The sequence below is a fragment of the Mytilus edulis genome, chromosome 8 (assembly GCF_963676685.1).
Source record: "Mytilus edulis chromosome 8, xbMytEdul2.2, whole genome shotgun sequence".
Classification (NCBI taxonomy): Eukaryota; Metazoa; Mollusca; class Bivalvia; order Mytilida; family Mytilidae; genus Mytilus; species Mytilus edulis.
Window position 1 is genome coordinate 14,078,450 of NC_092351.1, and position 20,527 is coordinate 14,098,976.

The window sequence follows — 20,527 nt, forward strand, 5'->3', positions numbered from 1 at the left end:
TGTGGTTAATCATAAAGTAATCTATCAAACATTTCTTTTGTAATAAAACTACCATAAAATGTTACATTAGCTGCATATTCCTTTCACGCATAATTAGTCCAAAAAGAGGCAGAACATGAAGTAATTTATAATGTACACATTACTAAAATTAGATTACAATATAACAAAGTAGGCTACTAATTATATACTAGGATCTATAACGAAGAACAAATAAACAATAAATGACATCAATTACATATGATTTATAATTCTTTATTTGTAATACTTTATAAATGTGACAACTGTTAGTAACATAAATGGAGTATGAAGTATAGTACGATATAAGTAATTCATTTACTGAATGAATCATTTTATATATAGAGTAATTTATATGATAGAGGATGATAATTTGTACTAGAAACGAGAGAACACCGACGTTCATTGCCGAACTCCTTCCTTCATCTATCACAATACAGGACACAGCAGTGCAATCTTGTATGTGTATACGTGGCGAACAACAGGTTTTATTTTAAAGAAAACTTACTGTTTTATCGTTTGTCCGATGATTAAAAACTATATTGAGGTTGAAACTTTTAAGAATGAAGTATATATATTTAAAGTGTTTAATCAGACCTCTTATAAGATAACTGTCAAGGAAATACAAATACCCTGAACGAACACGCATTCCAAAGATTCGGAATTCCATGGGAAAACTAAAAGAGACCATAACGAAACCCTCAACTATACTTAAATGAATCCAAATACGCTCGTCAATGGGATATCGCTTTATGTAACAAAACTAACATGTTATATGATATATATTCAAAGATCTGTTCTTTTTATTGGAGTAGACTGTGAAAGGCACTGTTATATTCGAATATTAACTAATAAAACTTAATTACTATTGATCTTAGCTTTATCTTGTCATGTTAAATAATTCACGAGGTGTAAATAAAATAGTTTATTTAAACAGTTAACGTGGAAACAGCTCAACATATGACGATGCTGTGGAAGAATTGTAATGTTAACCTCGGTCATAGCTAGGTAACGGGGTAATATTTATACGGAAAATATTAAATAATTCACCTTTATAGTTACAGATTAACATCTTAACGCCTATTTTCAGACTCAATGTGACGAAAAGATTTAATTAATTCTAGATCATATAAAATAAAAGGTCGACTTATAGAACTGAAGCATTGCGTAAATTTGTTACTATAAATAGAATCCTTTACAATTATTGCAACTGAAACTTAAACTGTCGTTTACTGTATAATATATAGCAAGTCCTGCTTCATTTTTGACTATAGAATCAAATTAAAAATAATTTTATTTTCATATGAGCGACTGGATGTATATTTATTGAAAAATAAAAAAATATATATATAATAATGCATATTGAGACCGCCAAAGTACACTGTCGTGGAATTACCGTCATAAGGCATGATTAAGACCGTAAGTATACAGTGAAAGTAAATGCAAAAATACATTTTGAAGTACAGTTCATATTGTCAACAAAGTTAAGTATAAATGCAACAGAAAACAACTGACGCCATTAGTCTAAAATTGCACTGAATGAAATAAAGTAAAATAAATAAAACTATAGATTTAAACTAAGAACTGCGCAAACCCTTGCACTATGTAACTATGACAGATTTATATTTATCACGTTAATCCGGGTACTCAGACTACACAGAAGGGTCTGTTCCAGCAAGAATAGTCTCTTATTTCATACTTTTTATGATACTTATGTCGCATCCGTGATGTTAAGATGTTTGGTTTGCTGCTGGGTGAAGGATTTTTTGTGTCTGACTATGGAAAGGCGATTATATCTTTCTGGGTAATGAAAAGTTCTTTTTTATCGCTTGTTAATTATTACAATCTATTACATTATTGCTATGTTACTAAGTAGAAAATGTCAATAAATCTTGTTGTTAAAATAAATGCCGCGGCTGTCTATATATATATATTTCGACAGCACTGTGGGTTGTCCTTTTTTCTTTATAAGTATAAATAGACATAAATAATGTCCATTGAAACAACTTGCATAGCTAACTTTCATTTAGTACTGCTCCAAGCTAGCAACGACCTCAATATAAGGGGGAAAATGGAAACATTGCATTCATTGAGAGATAATCCGCTAGCCTTGTCACATAATTCATGGATATGTACAATCTTCACCTTAAGCAATAAATACAAGGTGAGAAGATTAGTAATAAAAGGCGTGATATAATAAGTATTATCCTTGGTTAAGCTATATTAAGGTGTTACAATTGTTTAAGTAAGTCTATGAGTGACATAACAGACAGTTCCGATGCCTATCACTAGAAAACGCAGGAATACCGGGTTTTATACACTGCTTGTAAATACATTGACAGGGGAAGATTTTTCAACCCTGTCGTTCGATAAAATACTTTTTCTTAAAACGTATGACATAAAGCTAATTTTCTTTTTGTTGAAGTTTTGTTAATAGATAACAAAATTTAAAAGGAAGTAGGGTTGAATTTCTTTTTTAAATAGGTATCTAGGGCAGAGATAATAACGGTTCACAGATTTCCAAAATGGATGATCATACGCAAGCAATGTCATATAGCATTTAGATTATTAATTTCTATTTTGAATTAAATCTTGTTAAATTGTTTCAAATGGCAGTCCAAATTTTCTGTCTTTCATATCTGTCTTCCACGTGCAAAACATCTTGTATCATACATGAAATAATTGCCACTGGACGTACAGACAACAATATTTGTTTACGTATGTTTGTTTGTTTTTATTAGAGTAATACATGATTAGCAACTTCAATCATTCTGACATTTGCATTCTGACCGACTTTTGAACATTTGCGTTCGAAAAAGAAAGAAAGAGTAGACTGAACAGGTGCTTTCACTTTAATCTATAGTTAGCAAGTCATCTAACTAGTGTTATGTGAATTTGAATTACACCGTTCTAAGGCTTCATCTCATTATAACCACGAAATTACAATTTAAACTTTATTTATCCACGAGGATAGTGACATAAATTGAGAAACATAGCGGTAATTGGTAACAGGTTTAAACGACTGTAATTATACCCTAGCAAACACTGAATCTTACAATACGAATCTTCAATTACTACTTATAATAGGTGATTTCAATGGTGGCCCTTGTAATTAAGTGATAAAGGCCACAATAGAATATCACTGGTCAGTTATCCACAATGACAATGTATAACTTATGTATAATGATTCAATAAATGCTGTATCAGAGTGATTATTGTATAAATTGGAATTTTTATATCAGGGTAACATCTTATATCGGTTGTTCGAGTATGTAATAAACAGTCCACACTGTTTTTAATCTTAATGTGTTGATATACCATTTTTTACACACAGCCATTTACAAAGGTTGTCAACATGGGCACGTTAACCAAGCGAGAACATGGTACCTGAAATATCTGAGTCAAGATTGCACCACACGAGGACAGAGTACATGTATATGTTTTAGCTTGTTTAAGTTAGACACGATTTGAACAATATGTCTCAACCAATCTCGTCAACAGAAGTCGATGGCTGCATGCCAGAATTTTTGCTCAAAGACCACTTACAGAACCTCTCGGGTAGGTAAACTGCTATGTTGGTATAAGAAACTCGCCATCGCTGTCCTACATTAAACTAGCCTTACCTGAAGATGAGCCAGAGTTTCCAGCGCATAGTGTGTTCCGTCTTTCGAGTAAACGCATAAAGCTGAAAGAAGTTCGAACACTTGTTTCTTTGTTGCCTCATTGTCAGTGTTGAGTGCTGAAAAATAAAAGCAAAATAAGTTAACTTGCTATAGCAGGGTAGATTATTGCATATAATTATTATATATATATTATAATTTATTATCCCAAAAACTTCTCACTTGCAACGTGTTTTACATTTATTCATTTTATTTTACTCTCCGTTCTAATGTAACATTGCATATATACCAAAACATAGTGTCATTACATTGTATACATATTGTTATGCGTTTACTTTTCTACATTGGCTAGATGTATAGGGGGAGGGTTGAGATCTCACAAACATGTTAACCCCGCCGCATTTTTGCGCCTGTCCCAAGTGAGGAGCCTCTGGCCTTTGTTAGTCTTGTATTATTTTATTTTAGTTTCTTGTGTACAATTTGGAAATTAGTATGGCGTTCATTATCACTGAACTAGTATATATTTGTTTAGGGGCCAGCTGAAGGATGCCTCCAGGTGCGGGAATTTCTCGCTGCATTGAAGACCTGTTGGTGACCTTCTGCTGTTGTTTTTTTCTATGGTCGGGTTGTTGTCTCTTTGGCACATTCCCCATTTCCATTCTCAATTTTATAATTTTGTACACTTTCGTTTTCGTGTCTTTGAGCAAAAACGTGTGGTATAGCTATTAATGCAAAAGATTTATGAAATTTCTATTGAAAATATAAAACGCTATGACATTTTGTACTTATTACCCGACATGCTTCAAGTTGCATGTCTATGAAATGAAGAGTTCAAAATTTGGTCAAGCTAAATATTAGATGAAAGATTAATTTTCTCTGCTTAACTCTATTATACAAGTTAAATGAGCTAACCTAATGTCTGTTTTAGTATTATGTTTAGCTGTTTACATGTTTCTAAATGTCACCTATCAGTGCTAAGATCTTTTCTTTTCGCCATTGTAAGATCAAAAGTTAACGATTGGCTGAATATATCCTGACTGGTCTTTCTATGTCCTTCTCCCCTCAAGGACATTTCAATAGCAATAAATTGTCCAAAGCAGGAAATTTAAATTTTGTAAATAGTTGATTTATTGGTTATTTTCAGAAGATCCCACTTTGTTACATATGTTATATGGAATTATAACTGAATAACAGATACTAAATGGTCAGACTTAATAACAACTACTATATAGTATTAACCGTATGTTATCCCACGACATCTGGCGGATCCAGGGAAGGGGGGAGGGGGGGGGGGGGTTCCGGCGATTGGAACCCCCCCTTTTTTTTGGCCGATTAATGCATTTGAATGGGAGCATATAGTTGGAACCCCCCCTCCCCCTCTTTACTCTGGGTTGGGAACCCCCTTTTTAAAATGGCTGGATCCGCCACTGCACGATTAAGTGTTTCATGATAAGACAGTCCCCAGAATACATAAATTGTAAAGACTACATATTTTCTTGTATGCTTACATTTTCACCTTTTTCTATTTTTATACTTTAAAACCGACATAATAAACACAGCATCAAAAAACCATGTTAGTACAACGCTAACACCATGTTTACACTTCTATGCAACACGAACTTATACCAAACTATGTATTAGATGTCCGTTCCTAGTCCCGTTTGGAGTATGTTAAACTTTAAATGTATTTTATCCCCATTATTGTCAATCTAAAATGTATACACTGGTGTTAAATTCTAATTATAACAATACGCTATACCACATTGGGTCTATATTTACGAGTGCAGCGAGTTACATAAAATTGCATTTCAATATTAACAATGTCAGTTTAAGGCCTTTTTGGTTCTTAAAAAATCATAAATTTCGTAATTTGTAAAGGACCTATAATTCCACATTCCTATGGAGGTCTTATTGACAACGCTAACTAAGCATTAAAACTATTTTCAAAGCTTTTATTGATATCTAATTTCAGCCTATTATGTTTGCCTTTTTAAAGCTGAATTTTTGTCATTTTATTCCAGTATTTGCTTTCCCTTAAAATTATTTATATATTTTTATGATTGCATGCATTTGATTTTTCCGAAAAACATTTTATTTCCATAGATACAAGCATAAAGCTTATATATCTGATATATGGTAAGGAATCAGATCGTTGTTTGATCAAGTTCTTTTCAGTCAAGAAATCGTTTGTCATGCTGAAATATGTTCCGATATTTAAAGTTTTTTTCCCTAATATTAATTAGAACTTGAGAGTATAGGTGTTAAGCCATACATTTACGTATGTAAGACAATTCTATAGTCCACCGACAAACATTTATTTACTTAACAATTACACTTAACTGGTTATTTGTTTGGCTTTTTTCTGTCTAAATGTTTGCTAACTGCTTGTAAGCAGAAAGCAAACTTTGTCCAGCGCGATTTTTAAGCATTAGATAAACTCGTTCTCTGGACTTCATTTTCAATAATTTCAATTCCATTATTTAATTAATAAAGTTGGCAGAATGTTAAAAGTTCAAATGTCATTGTATGCTTTTCGCCTTAATACAGGTGTACCTAGTAGTAAGTGGTCGCTACCTATAGGTTTATCTGTTAACAGGTTTGTGTCGCGTGCACAAATTTAATGGTGTTTTAATTAAAATCATATGCAGAGAATGGTTTATACATGTAAATAAGACTATTTAGAAACTGTTAATTCTCCGACCATAATTCTAGTTTACGTTCACGTGACTGTTGTTTAAAAGAAGTGTAGGACTAAGGTGACTGCAATTTACATCCATTGTAGGTCTTTTCCCGCCATTTTCACTATAAATGTAAATACTTGGAAGGTTTTAACAGTTTTCTATACAGTATTTTATTTTTTTACAAAAACGCATTTTGCATTCACTTTTATAAGTTATAAATTTCCCTTTCCCTCTTTTTTCAAAATGTATTTTAAAAAATCTCATTAAAACTGCCAGTAACATTTAAAACTATAAAATCCGAATAGTACATTTATCAACATAAGTAAAATTGCTTGTCATTCGGCTTTTATCTGTTAAAAGACTGACAACCCAACTCAATTTAATGTTTATGTAAATTGATATTTGTCCGAATCTTAAGGATAGTAGGTAAATGATGACCCGATAACACTTAAAATAAGGACGAGATTTTTTGGATGGTAGCTCATCCATTTAATCGCGGGTACATCTAAAGATCATGATGTAAAAACGGGATTTTCATAAATCATACGTAAAACTGCCAAATAACCGTGGTGTAAATTAAAACAATGTACAACGTTCGGTCATAAATCGACATATTTGAATTTTCAATTAATTACATTTCAATAAATTAGAAAGTATTTAAAATGACATGTAACTGCTGAACATAACACCTGGGCAGCAATATCAAAGTGTTTCACCTATCATCCAGGCCGACAGGTAAATGAGTCATCATAGTTTGTATATACACGTATTGTCATGGTATACCTAAAATTTCTTATCTCAAACACCTATGGCATTGTGTTCAACAAAGATCAGTCAATTCTGCACACACCTAGATTTTGAGATACTCTGGGAGTTGGACAAGGTGCTTCTTTCACTAGTTGGTTGTTTGGCTGGAAATATTTATATTGTCAATCGTATAAAGTCAAACATCCGATTAACAAATAAACTCTAAACCTAACAACTTAATTCTTCATCAATGGCGAATGTTTGTTCAGTATATCTGTTGCACAAGTTTTAATCATGTCTGAAACGGAAGTTGTTTTAATTATACTTTGATGTAGAATGCAGCAAGTGTGTGTGTAAATGTTAGCAATATTATCCTGAGTCACAAAATCCTGCACTTAGCACGACGAAAAAGGACATCAATAATGATAAAACGGTTCTAAATTCAATTAACTTCTTCTTTCCTTAAAGACTAATGTTGGACTATTCGTTTTTTAAAAATCACATTCTTATTCTTTCGTTTCAAATAAAAACATTTAATTCTATATACAAAAGCTGGCACGCGTGAAAACAAAGCAAATTTAAAATCATACTATCCGTTAACTTTTCTGGTATCTCATAAAGAAAGTATAAAATGAAATCCATATTAAAATGAAAATCAATCGTTTACAAATACGATACAAAAGTTTCAATGGAAGGGCGTGAACAAAACTATGAAATTTGACCTCTATTTTATACAAAGTACATATCTATAGAAAAACAAATCTTATTTTGTGGTCCTAAATAACCTTTGTTATAAAATTTACTAAAAGTCATATCAATTTTTCAATTGAAAAGTCATGAATAAATCTGCAAACAAAGATTAATGATAGATGTTTTACTATTGTTTTAAGTTGTCCAACTGATAGATCATTAGTTCGAAAATATAAACGAGGCCCGTTTAAGGTTATGTATAGTGATTTATTGACAAATATTTACAAACAAAAAGTGGAAAGTTTATTGGTAAATCATGATTGTGTTTTTCTTTTTAGCTATAATGGCTATTTCCAAGTTTCTGTTTTTGAGGATATTTTCACATGTGTATTATCTCTATTGAACTGGTGCTCCTGCAAATGGAGCATTCTATACTCTGCAGTGCAGAAAAGAACGCTGTCATTTCCGCTTGAATGAGCTGCGTTGGGAAAATATAATACGACAGAATATACAGCCATGATAAATAAACGTCTGATATTTCATAAATAACTGGTCATTTTCATAAATGTTTAAGAAGATCAGGCATAACAGCTTAGACTTAAAGAAACGTTCACCGGAGTTCAACAAGGGAATAAAAACTAAGCTTACTTGTAATACCATGTAATAGAGATATTATTTTATTATCCAGTACAGATTTAAGAACTTCTTTATGAATGTGTTATTATGTTTCGTATATTTTTGGATTTGAAAAGGTTCATGCTTGTTGTTCAGTTTGAGCCAAGGCTCCGTGTTGATGGCCGTACCTCGACCTATAATGGTTTACTTTTATAAATTGTGATTTGTAGAGTTGTCTCATTGGCACTGATACCAAATCTTCCTATATGATACAGCCCGTAACAGAGAAGTGATCGAATTGGTGTTTCTTTACCGTCAAAATTAGCTACGTTATCGACAAACTTAATTGAGTAGTGACCGAACTATTGCCTACTTTAACGTTAAAATGATTGACAATGCTGACAAACTTTCATGTGTCGATAATCAAGTTTAACACCGATAATATTGAAAATAATTCTAATAATATGAAACAAAATATGTCCATGCACCATTTCGATTTGGCGAAAAGAAGTCATTTCTTCAAAGTCAGACAGAAAAAGAATTAGGTTTATGGAAGGACGCCTTGATAGTATTATTTCCTTTACAATTTTACCCAAAACTAAAAGAAATATACTGGTAAACAATTAAAAAGGTGTTTGATAGGAATTAAGTCCTACGATAGTAGAGGGGCATTATGTTTTCTGGTCTGTGGCTCCGTTCGTTCGTCCGTCCGTCTGTGCGTCGTACCGTCCGTTCAGGTTAAAGTTTTTGGTCAAGGTAGTTTTTGATGAAGCTATAGTCCAATCAACTTGAAACTTAGTACACTTGTTGCTTATGATATGATCTTTCTAATTTTTAAGCCAAATTAGACTTTTGACTCCAATTTCATGGTCCACTGAACATAGCAAATGAAAGTGGGAGTTTCAGATTAAAGTTTTTGGTCAAGGTAGTTTTTTATGAAGCTGAAGTCCAATCAACTTGAAACTTAGTACATATGCTTCCTATAGTATGATCTTTCTAATTTTAATGCCAAATTAGATTATTACCCAATTTCATGGTCCATGGAACATGGAAAAGGATAGTGCAAGTGGAGCATCCGTGTACTTTGGACACATTCTTGTTTCGGAATACAATGTGTACCGTATGTGTGATGGATTTGAATTCAATTAATAACTTTGAAATGTTTTCTCATATGTATACACAAAAGGGAGGACTGGTATTTGTACTTCTGTTAGAATATGTCTTCGTCCGTTTCACATGCCAAACTTTTTTCTAGTACAGTTTAAACGGGAAAATTTTGTTGAGATGACAAAAAAACGAGCAAAACTATTTCTTGCAATGGCACACACAGAGAATATTTTTTTTAGTAAAAATCAGTAAAAAAAAAATTTCCAAAATATACCATGGCCAGGACCTGACAGTTTTTAGCAGTGTACAAATAAAAAATCGTCCGGAAAACTGCGCTTGCTGTCATTTTGATGGATCAGGCAACATTTCACCTATTACCCATAAACAACATAGGTTCTCAATTACTAAAAAAAGTTCTATAAGATAGTTTCAAATCAGAGTAAACATATTCACTTCCTTATATACAGTCGAATTTGTCTATAGGTTACACAAAGCTAGTTCTTAAAACGTTTGTATCAGGGAAAACATTTTTCTTTGACTTTTAAAACATGTAGGTGAAACGGGATTTCCTAACCATTCACTTATACTATTCCGTATTTCTGATTTTCTGTTCGATAACGTAAATTATACGACTTTTTTTATGACTATATACGTGAACTTGTGCCATTTATTTTTGCTGGTCGTTAGGAAGACAATTTACAATTGTGCAGTGAACGGAGGCACTTATACATAACCTTATAATTCTGTTTGGAAACAAAAATAAATTCCCAATATATAAATATACATGTATGAATATACATGTATTATATGTCGTGTACATTTTTGGATTTTGTAGATATAACTACCGCACAGAAAAAGTATCATGGATTTCGAGGCTTTCATATTCAAGGTTTTGAATTCTACCCTTGTTGAAAACCTGTGGAGTTCTCTACAGTTTCTTAAAACATCAATTATTTTTTTGTAAATTGGGTGCCGTCTCCCTGAACATGCTAACATTTTAGTCATATCTTTTCATTTTCATATTTTTTCCCTGTCTGTCTCTGATGTCTTGATTGTTGGAACGATTAGTGGTATCTAACAATATTTACGAAAACTTTCTGAGAATTATGAATATTTCTTCTCTGTCAGATATGGATCATTACCAATGATAAAATGAAATGCCGTACATCACATCTTATAGAGGTTTAAATTTCAAGTATTCGTCAATAACTTAAGATAAAGAGCAATTTTGTCTTTAACATTTCAAATGTTAAAGGGTACTTACATTTGTATTTTTTGCTTCGATTTGAAAGAAATTTATTTCAGTTTTTTCTGTGACAACGTACACGCATAACCGTACGGTTACCTATAGTTGTTAATGTTTGTGTCATTTAGGTCTTTTTGTGGATAGTTGTCTCATTGGCAATAATACCACATCTTCTTTTTTATATGTCGGTATTGCAACAATGTATGATTGACATAATCCCGGGGATATAATAAACAGATCGGTATGAAAAAGAAAAGATATGGGGTATTCTGTATCAGACGAAAGAAAAACTATTACAGTGTTGAATCCCATAAATATTCACAGTACAAGCAGTGTATAATAAATAATCGGTTATTTCTAAAATTAAATGAACCTGTATACAATGATGCGAATAATTTTTTATAACGACTTTCAAAGAAACAATGTATAAACTACAGCATGTACAGTGCAATTCGTTCTTGTTCTATGTAAACGTAAGCTATATTTTCCTTTTCATGGAAACGAAAGTATAGAGATTATAGACGATATAAAGAAAAAAACTTCGACTTAAAGAATGAAAACTTACACATTGTACATGAAATATTTTGTCGATGAAGAAAATTAAATTATGTCACTTTTGAAATTAGTTTGTCGATAACGTAACTTATTCTGACGGTAAAGAAACATGAATTCGATCACTTCTCTGTTACGGGCTGTAAATAAGGAACATTGGCAATATGTTTCAAGGTACACAGAGGGAACAGTTCTTCTGGCATCAACACTTTTAATAACAATTATGGTCTCGTAAACGATTGTTTTCTTTCTGTTCAGCTACCTAAATCTGAAGGTTTGTTTGCAAACAGGCATTTACTTTGAATTAATATTGTGCCACCGAAGAATACCTTAACAGTCATTCCAATTACTTCCTGGATGTGTCTTTTGTTGCTATTTAAAGGTGTGTGTATGCCTTATTAGCAGCCTTTGGAATCCCAACACCCTTTCAAACATTCCTTAACACTTTAATGGCCGAATTTAACTTTTATTGAAACATAGTGTTTAAATTTAAACCAAGACTCAATTAAAGTGTAACTTAGACATTTGAATAAAACTGGTATTAATCGGTATTTGAGTGTGGGACTCTGAATAGTGTTAGAACAGCCAACTGACCAAAACCCTGGGTGGTAGAATGGACATAATGTCCAAACTTAATTACATGTATCAGATTTCAAACCTATAAAATAAGAATAGAAATTTGAATTTATTCATTGGATTTTTCACCTTGCTGGCAAAAGTTAATACTGTAAAAGGACATTATAATGATGTGTATCATTCCTGGGCTGCGCATTAAACAAGCGTCAGGTTTCCGGTTTTGTCGTAGTAACTGAGCAAGAATATGTTTACGGTTTTAAAAAATACACAAAAGATGTATCTGTGATCTGTTTTGACAAGACTCAATGACAGTTATGTTCTGTTCAACAAATGTAGAAAATAATTATGTTTGATTTTTTGCCACTTATGCCGTTTGTCTTCAATAGTGACCGCTGTCCTTAATGACATATATGTCCAGAAAATGACAATGAAAACAACACCTGTGAATAATGTCGTCTGCCGGCATGTGATAGATAGATTTATATGTTAGGGTTAGTTAATTAAGTCTGTTGCCTATGTTTCTCAACAAATATGTTGTCTGGAAATACTGCTTATAGAATTTAGTATTGATTAACGTGTGAACTTTTAAGTCGACAGACAAAAACGGTTAGCTTGAAAGAAATCACATTAAGGCTGTACTCTCCTTATAAAAGCGTGTGTTTTATTCTGATTTTTTAACAAAAAATTAGAAGTTAAAAGACCCTTGAAAGTCATTATCTTAATCTTCAATTATAAACACACCACTTGAAACGAAAAGAAATTTTGCTTTCTAACGAGGCCACCTACAGACCCCTCAAAACATGTGTTGCAAGCATGAGCGTTCAGTACTATCCCTACGACAAGGCATCGACTTTAAAGTTGTCATTCAGACTAAACGTGGCTGTGTATCAATACATGCCACATATTGAAACGGACTCCCTTCATTAGCGTGCTTTTAACTGTCGGCTGAGATAGTTACTTTGATTACCATATTTATTTACTCTAGTCAATCCGTGTGGTTACTTGATATTAAGGGGTATTGGCTTAAACATGTGCTGAAGTAAAAAGTTTCTACTCATAAAACGTTACGGTACCTATAACGTTACCGATATCAAAAATCTAGCTTGAGGAAAGAAGAAGGATCAAAATTACATGCTAAAAGCTGTTCATGTTTTATTTTTGCTTTCTGTTTGGGTCGTTTCAATGTTTTCTTGTCCTTGTCAGTTTCTGTTGTGAAGCATTGGTTTTCTGTCTTCTACGATATTTAAACTCAATGCACGACTTTAACCTAGTACACGATATGGCAAGTTTAAAATTAGCGACATGAAATAGCTCAAAGTTAGAGTGTACAAGTCGTTTTATGACGCATTTAAACAATGTTCTTTTAAAATATTAGAGATATCAATTTTGATATCATACCAAAACCCATAGGCTCATCAATCACCCCACGTTGTCTAATTTGAACAAAACGAGACAAACTGAAATGCAATCCTCAAGACATATTTTGTACAGGAAAAATAAGATGGGACTTTCTAAACAGAGTATGATTATTATGTTATCAATGGAAAAGATCCTCTTACATTCGTCAAATAACAAGTACATATTGATGGATTATTAAACACAAGTTTATTTCTGTTTAGAAGATAATATTTCAGACAATGTATGTACTTGTTATAGTTACTGTATGACTACAGTTGAAAATTAAATATTAGTCCAAATACCTTGGTTTTCTTTTGCAATAATAATTGAAAGAATAATGTGAAATTGGCTATAGATTCTCAAGATACATTTTAACTTACAAGTGTTCTTAACCGTTTACTTTTATGGTTCTCTATTTGCATTTTTTTTGTTTTTCTCCCTATCTGTTAACATTTATTGAAGGTTTGACCTTGCATTATTGACCTTGACTTTGGCCTTTGTAAACTTGCTTCAATTCAAACTAACCATGCCCATGCTTAAGTTGACTACCTAATTGTGCAAATAAATGACTTAATGGCTACTTCAAATGAATGGAAATTCTTATGTAAATTATAGGATAATCTGTCTCAAAGTAAAGGCATTTGCAATTAAAATGATTGAATATTTTAAAAGTCGTTTGAGTAAATTAATTTCGTCGTATCAGTTGTTTACACCTAAGAAACAACACCGTAAAGAATCTCGTATTACTTGCTAAGATTTCCACAGAAGATTCTGTCTTGTGTCTTTACATTCTCACCAATAACAAAAAGACATTTATGTCTAAATAGTATGTCCATCTCTTAATCGTCCTTAATTAGACTAATTGGGACTAATTTTACCTACATCAGATGATCAAGACCAAAATACACATATATCTTATGGATTTAGCAAATGGCAAATGGCGGAATGCAGATCTAATATTGGTGATTTGTACTTATTTTGACAGGATCAGACAAAAATAGAAACTACTTAATATCAGGATTATTATATGTAGCAATGAGATTTCTTTTTTCGTGACCACATAAACGGCATTATAACACGTCCAACAGCGCTTCGTTTGTCATTGTCTGATCTCTCAGTGTCCTTAAAACGTATGCTATCTTTTTTCGCCAGTAAGTCGGATTATCTATAATATTTTGTCGATATATTTAGGACGTTATTTAACAGTTTGTCATTTCAATGGTAAAATAAAATAACAACTCAACTGTTTGTATCCTTTAGTTTGTAGAACTCAGTAGTAAAGTGTGAAAAACAGTCTTTTTTTATGTCAAAGATTAATGTCATAATTCCATTTTACATCCTTAGGCATAACGGTCAATGTCTTAGAAAAAAAAAACCAGGGAACCTATGGAAGTAGCAGAGAATTATAAGATATTAATAACTATAATATCAAATTTATTATCGGATTCCAATTCAAAATCATAACGAGATATTTTATGATAATTCGTCACAAATTTACCACAAGACTAATTTCCAATATGATATGGTCACAATGAAGTGTAAAGCCGTTAAGATATCAAACTTGAATTTGTATTGGTTTTTGTCAAACGTATTCGTATCTTAATCGTACCAGAGAACGTTTCGGACTGAAATCTCTGTATATATGCCAGTTTGTATTGCTATATAGATTAGAGGACGACAAAATTTTTAAGTGATTGATTTGATAAAAGTTTCATTCTACCAGTAACATGTATATGTTAATTGCTGGGATTTTGAGGTTGTAAATTTAAAAGACGGACACGTCAGTATCTTAATTTAGACAGAGGTTTTTGTCAAAAGATGAAAGTAGCTAAAAAACATTGATTTTTTTTTCTCTTTATTCAATTCAAATATTTTAAGTTATCAATTGCAGAGATGCTTTCTGTGAATTCACTGTTCATTAAAAAAATCTCAAATATTTGTCAACAACCTGGCATATTGAAATAATATTTCTTCACAAAAAATGGAACTGCCTAAGCTTAAAGTGTAAAGCCATTATACAATACACATTCCTAAAACATTCAACTGTCCATGAAGCACAATGTATCAAAACAAGTTGTCAATAATAGTGTACTGGCCTCAAGCCAGATGGTCAACAGTGGTCAGAGGGCTTGACCATTCATATTTATTCTTTATAACAATGAAAATGCTTGATCATTCGTTTTAACTCGAATTTGCAGTAGGGGTTTAACCCAGATTTGAACATTTGAAAGTGTTATTTTGTGATTTAAAATCTAACTTGACCTTGTTATGATTTTACAAACGCCTACTACGGGCAATCCCACAAAAATAAAAATATATTTATCCAAAAATCTGACTGGTAGAAATTTTAGTATTGGTTATTTTATAGTTTTACCTTTAGTCGTATGAAGATGACATAAAATATCAATTAAATACGGGCTCGTACGAAAAAGAAGAGCGAGACCAGATCACATGATTTCTGTTATCGTATACAATTATATGAGATGGGGGTAGCTATTGATTTCTCAAGACTGTCCAGGCTAAATGGGGGTAGCTAATGATTTCTCAGACTGCCCAGGCTAAATTCTAGTTGCTGTTTCTGCTTCCTATTTAAAGTATTTTGTTAAAACAGATGCAATCTTTCAGTAAGAGGATCCCCAAAAACTACATGTAATTAATTAAGAAATGACATAATAACATCTATTGAAGTTTCCGACATTAAACTTTTCTAACTTCCCCATGTATTTTGACTAAATAAAATTGTTCATCGCCAGTTAGGCATCAATTCTGTTCATTGCGTGTAAATTTGAATTATAAGATTTGTGTTTTAAACTTGACAATTGATGCGCTGACACTATGTTAACTTAATACAGACACAAGATATCTAACTATCTTAACAAATGTTGCGTGAGTTTTCTTGGTGTTTCTATTTCTTGTGCACTGCCTATACCTATTCAGAAGAATGACCAGACAAAATACGTGGGGATCGAATATACTGATATCTTTATAATTCATCTTCAACTTTACGTATGATGAGAAAGTCTCATTTCGGAATAGAAATTGCAATATCATTCCGTAAAAAAGTGTTGCTGCTGTTTGTGAATGACATTTGATAACTGATGAAATGCAAAGAAAATATTGAAAATCGATCGAGGATGCTGAGACGTTTCGGATTCTGTAGACGTTTTCCGTCTACTTATATCAAAAGGAGAAGGTTGCATAACAATCTTATACAATGTTTAATTGAATCTAAATACGGCTGAAGACAGAAAAGGGTTGTAATATTAAAAAATATACATATACCATTTAAATAAATCATTATGACAAATCAAATCGTTAATTTGTCATTCAAACTTATTATTTTATTGTTTTTGGAATATAACTTGTTGGAAAGGTTGACAAATGTAAATATATATCTATGATAGTTAGTATAACAACCCCTTTTATTGTAAAGTATTAAAGAGCTATCTAGTCGAACAGGTAAAAATTGTCACCTGTTTCATGTTATAAACTAAAACGTATCAACTATTTTTGATAGCAGAAAATTGTAGGTAGAAGTGAAAGAAATATTTATAAAAAGCTTACCTGAAGCGAATTTTGGAATGAAATCACTATTTTCAACTACATAATCTAATCCTATAGAGGTATCCATAATTATTTTAATGCACTCTACACATCCAACTTGTAAAATTGAATCAAGAAAACTGGATGTTTTCTGACAACAGATTTCATCCAAACTTTCAAAAAGTAATTCCAAACCATCATGATGTAAAAATTGTAAAATCCATTCCGGGTTTGATCTAGCCTTCAGAAGTTTACGTTTCAATGTTGAATATATTTGAACAGAAGGAGATCTCAGTAATTCAACGACACATTCTGGTTGACTGATTGAATCATGAATAGATGGTCCCGCCCCTTGATAGGGCGACCAACCAATCGATTGCCGTCTTACAGCATAATTCCAACGTTTACTGCCTACTTTATGTTGTTCATACTCGGATTTATGAAAATCAACCTCAGAGTCTGAAACACTTTCCTCCATTTTGCAGCTTCAACAAACGGATTACTGAAATTAGCAAAAAGAAAACATAAAATTTTGATATAGGAAATTTTAACATGTATGATTTTAATTCTGTGTGGTTTATGGATTTTAACTTATCATTGATTTTATGAACATTTGTTTTACTTTTAATGATTGTGCTATGTCATTTGGCGGATTTTATGATCATCTCTATGCCTTGAACTGTCAATGAATTCAAAAACTTTTGAAAGAAGATTTTTTTTTTGTATTTTGAAGACAGCTTTGTTGTTTATTAATATGAATATTATATCATATTTTTGAATGTAATATAAAGAAATAGTATAATAAGAGTTGGTGTACATATTATACATTTTATGAGCACTTTTATATTTTCTTATTTATTTTTCAAAAGATATGCAAATGAAGACCTACTTTGAAATATTAATCTATATTTTCTGTATAAATGAAAGACAAATTCTTCATACAATTTTCCACATGGGGTATGCTTAATTTGCATACGGAAGAAAAACAAAAAATATATACAGATGCTTATATCATTGTATATAGGTACTTAAAATAGAATGCCTTTGTTTGTGAAAACACATGATATTTTGTCTATCACGAATAAGTCATCTAAATAATTGTTTACAGATCCTTCAAGTGGAATGTATTTCATCTGGATTAATAAGTCTCAGTGTGCACAAGTTATAGACTAGTAGATTTCATAAGTGTCAGTGTGCACAAGTTGTAGCAGATTTTATAAGCCTCAGTGTGCACAAGTTATAAGTCTAAGTGTGCATAACTTGTAGATAAGCCATTGAAATATATTCGTTTACCATTTTTTATAACCATAGGTACTGTTTTTTTTAGATTTAATTGAATAAGACGGGTTTAGACTTTTGTTTTATACTGCTCTCAATATCATCTTTGGCATTTCAATTTTTTTGTATTTTATTAAGCGTTCATTCAAACTTTTGAACCAGGAAAAACCTTCGAACGTAACAAAAAGACAAAGTGCATGTATTTCATTTGCTGGTTGGGTCTGCATGTTTGTAATTATACAGTGGTGTATAGGGTTAATATTGTAATCGTACAATTTGATCGTTCCTGAAACACTTGTAGAATTCCAAATAAGTTCCGGAAATCCTTTTCAATACATCACAATCAAACAGTTATTTTCTTATAAATGCAGATTTTTGCATTTCATAATAATCTCTTTCAATTTTAATCAGGTTAATGTGAAAGTTTTATGCTGACAGGAAATATGAGATAAATGAACAATAGAGAGGAAATCGTGTATGCAAAGTAACTGGATGTCAATGGAATTCCATTTATAAAGCTTTTGTAATAGTTATTACCATTAAAAGGAGTAGTGAGGGAAGTTAAGGTGACAGCGACCTAACAACACAGTAAAATCTACACACTGTTTAATGTCTAGACAAAAAGTAACTAAAGTTAAAAGGGACTCGGGACTACCACATTTCGACCATTTATTTCTAATTCAAAAATGAAAAAAAAATATTGAAAATATGAGTTGTGACAACAGATGACGATAGCAAACACAAGGCACAGAGAAAATAACGCTTACTGAAAAGATATAAATATATACATGAATAAATACCTATACAATATATTAAAATTACAACAAAAACATGTATACTTGAATTCCAGTTGTAACATTTAACGCCTGTAAGTGGTTGCAAAAAAAGGAGAAACTTGCAAGAAAGCTTACTCGAAAAGTGCCTACTATGTTTCAAATTTTTCGCACATTATTGTACTTAACAGTAGAATTAAACATGCAATAATGTCTCAGATATCTGTAAGAGAAGAGCACTTTTGTATAGTTAACAAAAAAGATAAATGAGACCTGGATAGTTTTGATTTACAATTTGACTTCAATGGACCTTCATGTATATGACTGCAGATGAATGGTAAGTATACAGGTTACGTCGGGAATTCCTGTGGTGTTCGTATACTGTAAATCTATCCCTCTTTTCTGTAGAAAAAATCTCATTAAAAACATGTCATCGTTTATATTAAAATTGTTCTTCTGTTAAACGATGGTTCAGTACCTGCGTAAACAGGATTAAATTTTTAACCACAACATTTTTACGTGGTTTTTGTTAAAATATAAGGCATTAAACTTTAAAATGTGTAAGTGACAAATAGCTAAGGATGAAACTTAAGTACAAGGATCTGGTTTGACCTTGAATTGATGTATTAGTAGTTTAGATATAAATGTGAGGTATCATTCACTCAAATGTAATGCTTACAATGAATGTTTAAATGCAATTCATTACAGACGAGAACAGTTCAAAGAAGGATGCTGACATCCATTTGTATGGAAACCAAAGTGTCGGCTGCTACTCCGTCATAATGAGTGCTAGAAAATTTCAAAGACCACACAAGGTCATTTTGTTAAAAAGAAAGTACAAATTGTAATTTCCATTAATAGTTTACGTGAGTGTCTTGCAAAGCAAAAACCAACATCATCAAAAGTGGTTCTCTCCAGGATAAAGTTATTTAAAAATCAACATTTTAAGACTCGACAATCAGGTATTGCAACAAGTAGACCACTAGCAATTATTATTTCAAGTTAAAGTGTAAAAGTATATGGTATTTTTTGGAAATTCTTTGTCTAATGTACAAAGTGGTATGGTATGGATATTTAGCCACCAATCTTACTTGTAAAACGATAGAAACGCTGGCTTCAACAAAACAGGACTGATGTACTTTTCTTTCTTATTGTGTATTACTACCAAAACAATTTGTTCACAAGGTCTGGCTATGCTAAGCCTTTAGCATGTTGACCTTGTAAAAAATTATAGGTCAATACATGTGGCGGGGTTATAGGTCAACCTGCAGTACACGATATATTTGTCATTGGTGTAACATGTACAAATTAGCAGAAGATTGGTACATAAATTACACAATGGAGTAAGTTGTTCAAAAATTTGTCATAAATTATAACAGGTCAGAACAAGATAAATTGTTTTGTTTTCTTATGTAACACTTGTCGCTTTTATTCATGTATATACCGACAACATTAATATGTATTTGTACCTAGTGTTCATTTAAGAAATAATATATTAAATAACATAGGGTAATGAAGTTGCACCTTTACTGTATTGTTAAATGATAGTTGATAGTTGTCTGTCAATAAAAAACCAAGATAACAGATCTGTCAGAAATTGGACTAGAAGATCCAGAGTACATACATTAATAAAATCGAATAAATATCCAGATATATACCATGCTATATAAAAGTTTCAATTATCAG

At 31.7% G+C, this 20,527-nt stretch overlaps 1 protein-coding gene across 1 annotated transcript in view; it reads right to left on the reverse strand.

Moving 5' to 3' along the window:
* LOC139484859 (uncharacterized) overlaps positions 1-20,527 on the reverse strand; it is a 94,915-nt gene that overhangs the window by 37,367 nt on the left and 37,021 nt on the right. The window contains exons 3-4 of the mRNA XM_071268863.1: positions 16,812-17,292; positions 3,639-3,754 (exon numbers count right to left, since the gene is read on the reverse strand). Coding sequence (XP_071124964.1) covers positions 3,639-3,754; positions 16,812-17,268 — 573 coding nt within the window. The 5' untranslated portion in view covers positions 17,269-17,292. The remainder of the gene's footprint in view (positions 1-3,638; positions 3,755-16,811; positions 17,293-20,527) is intronic.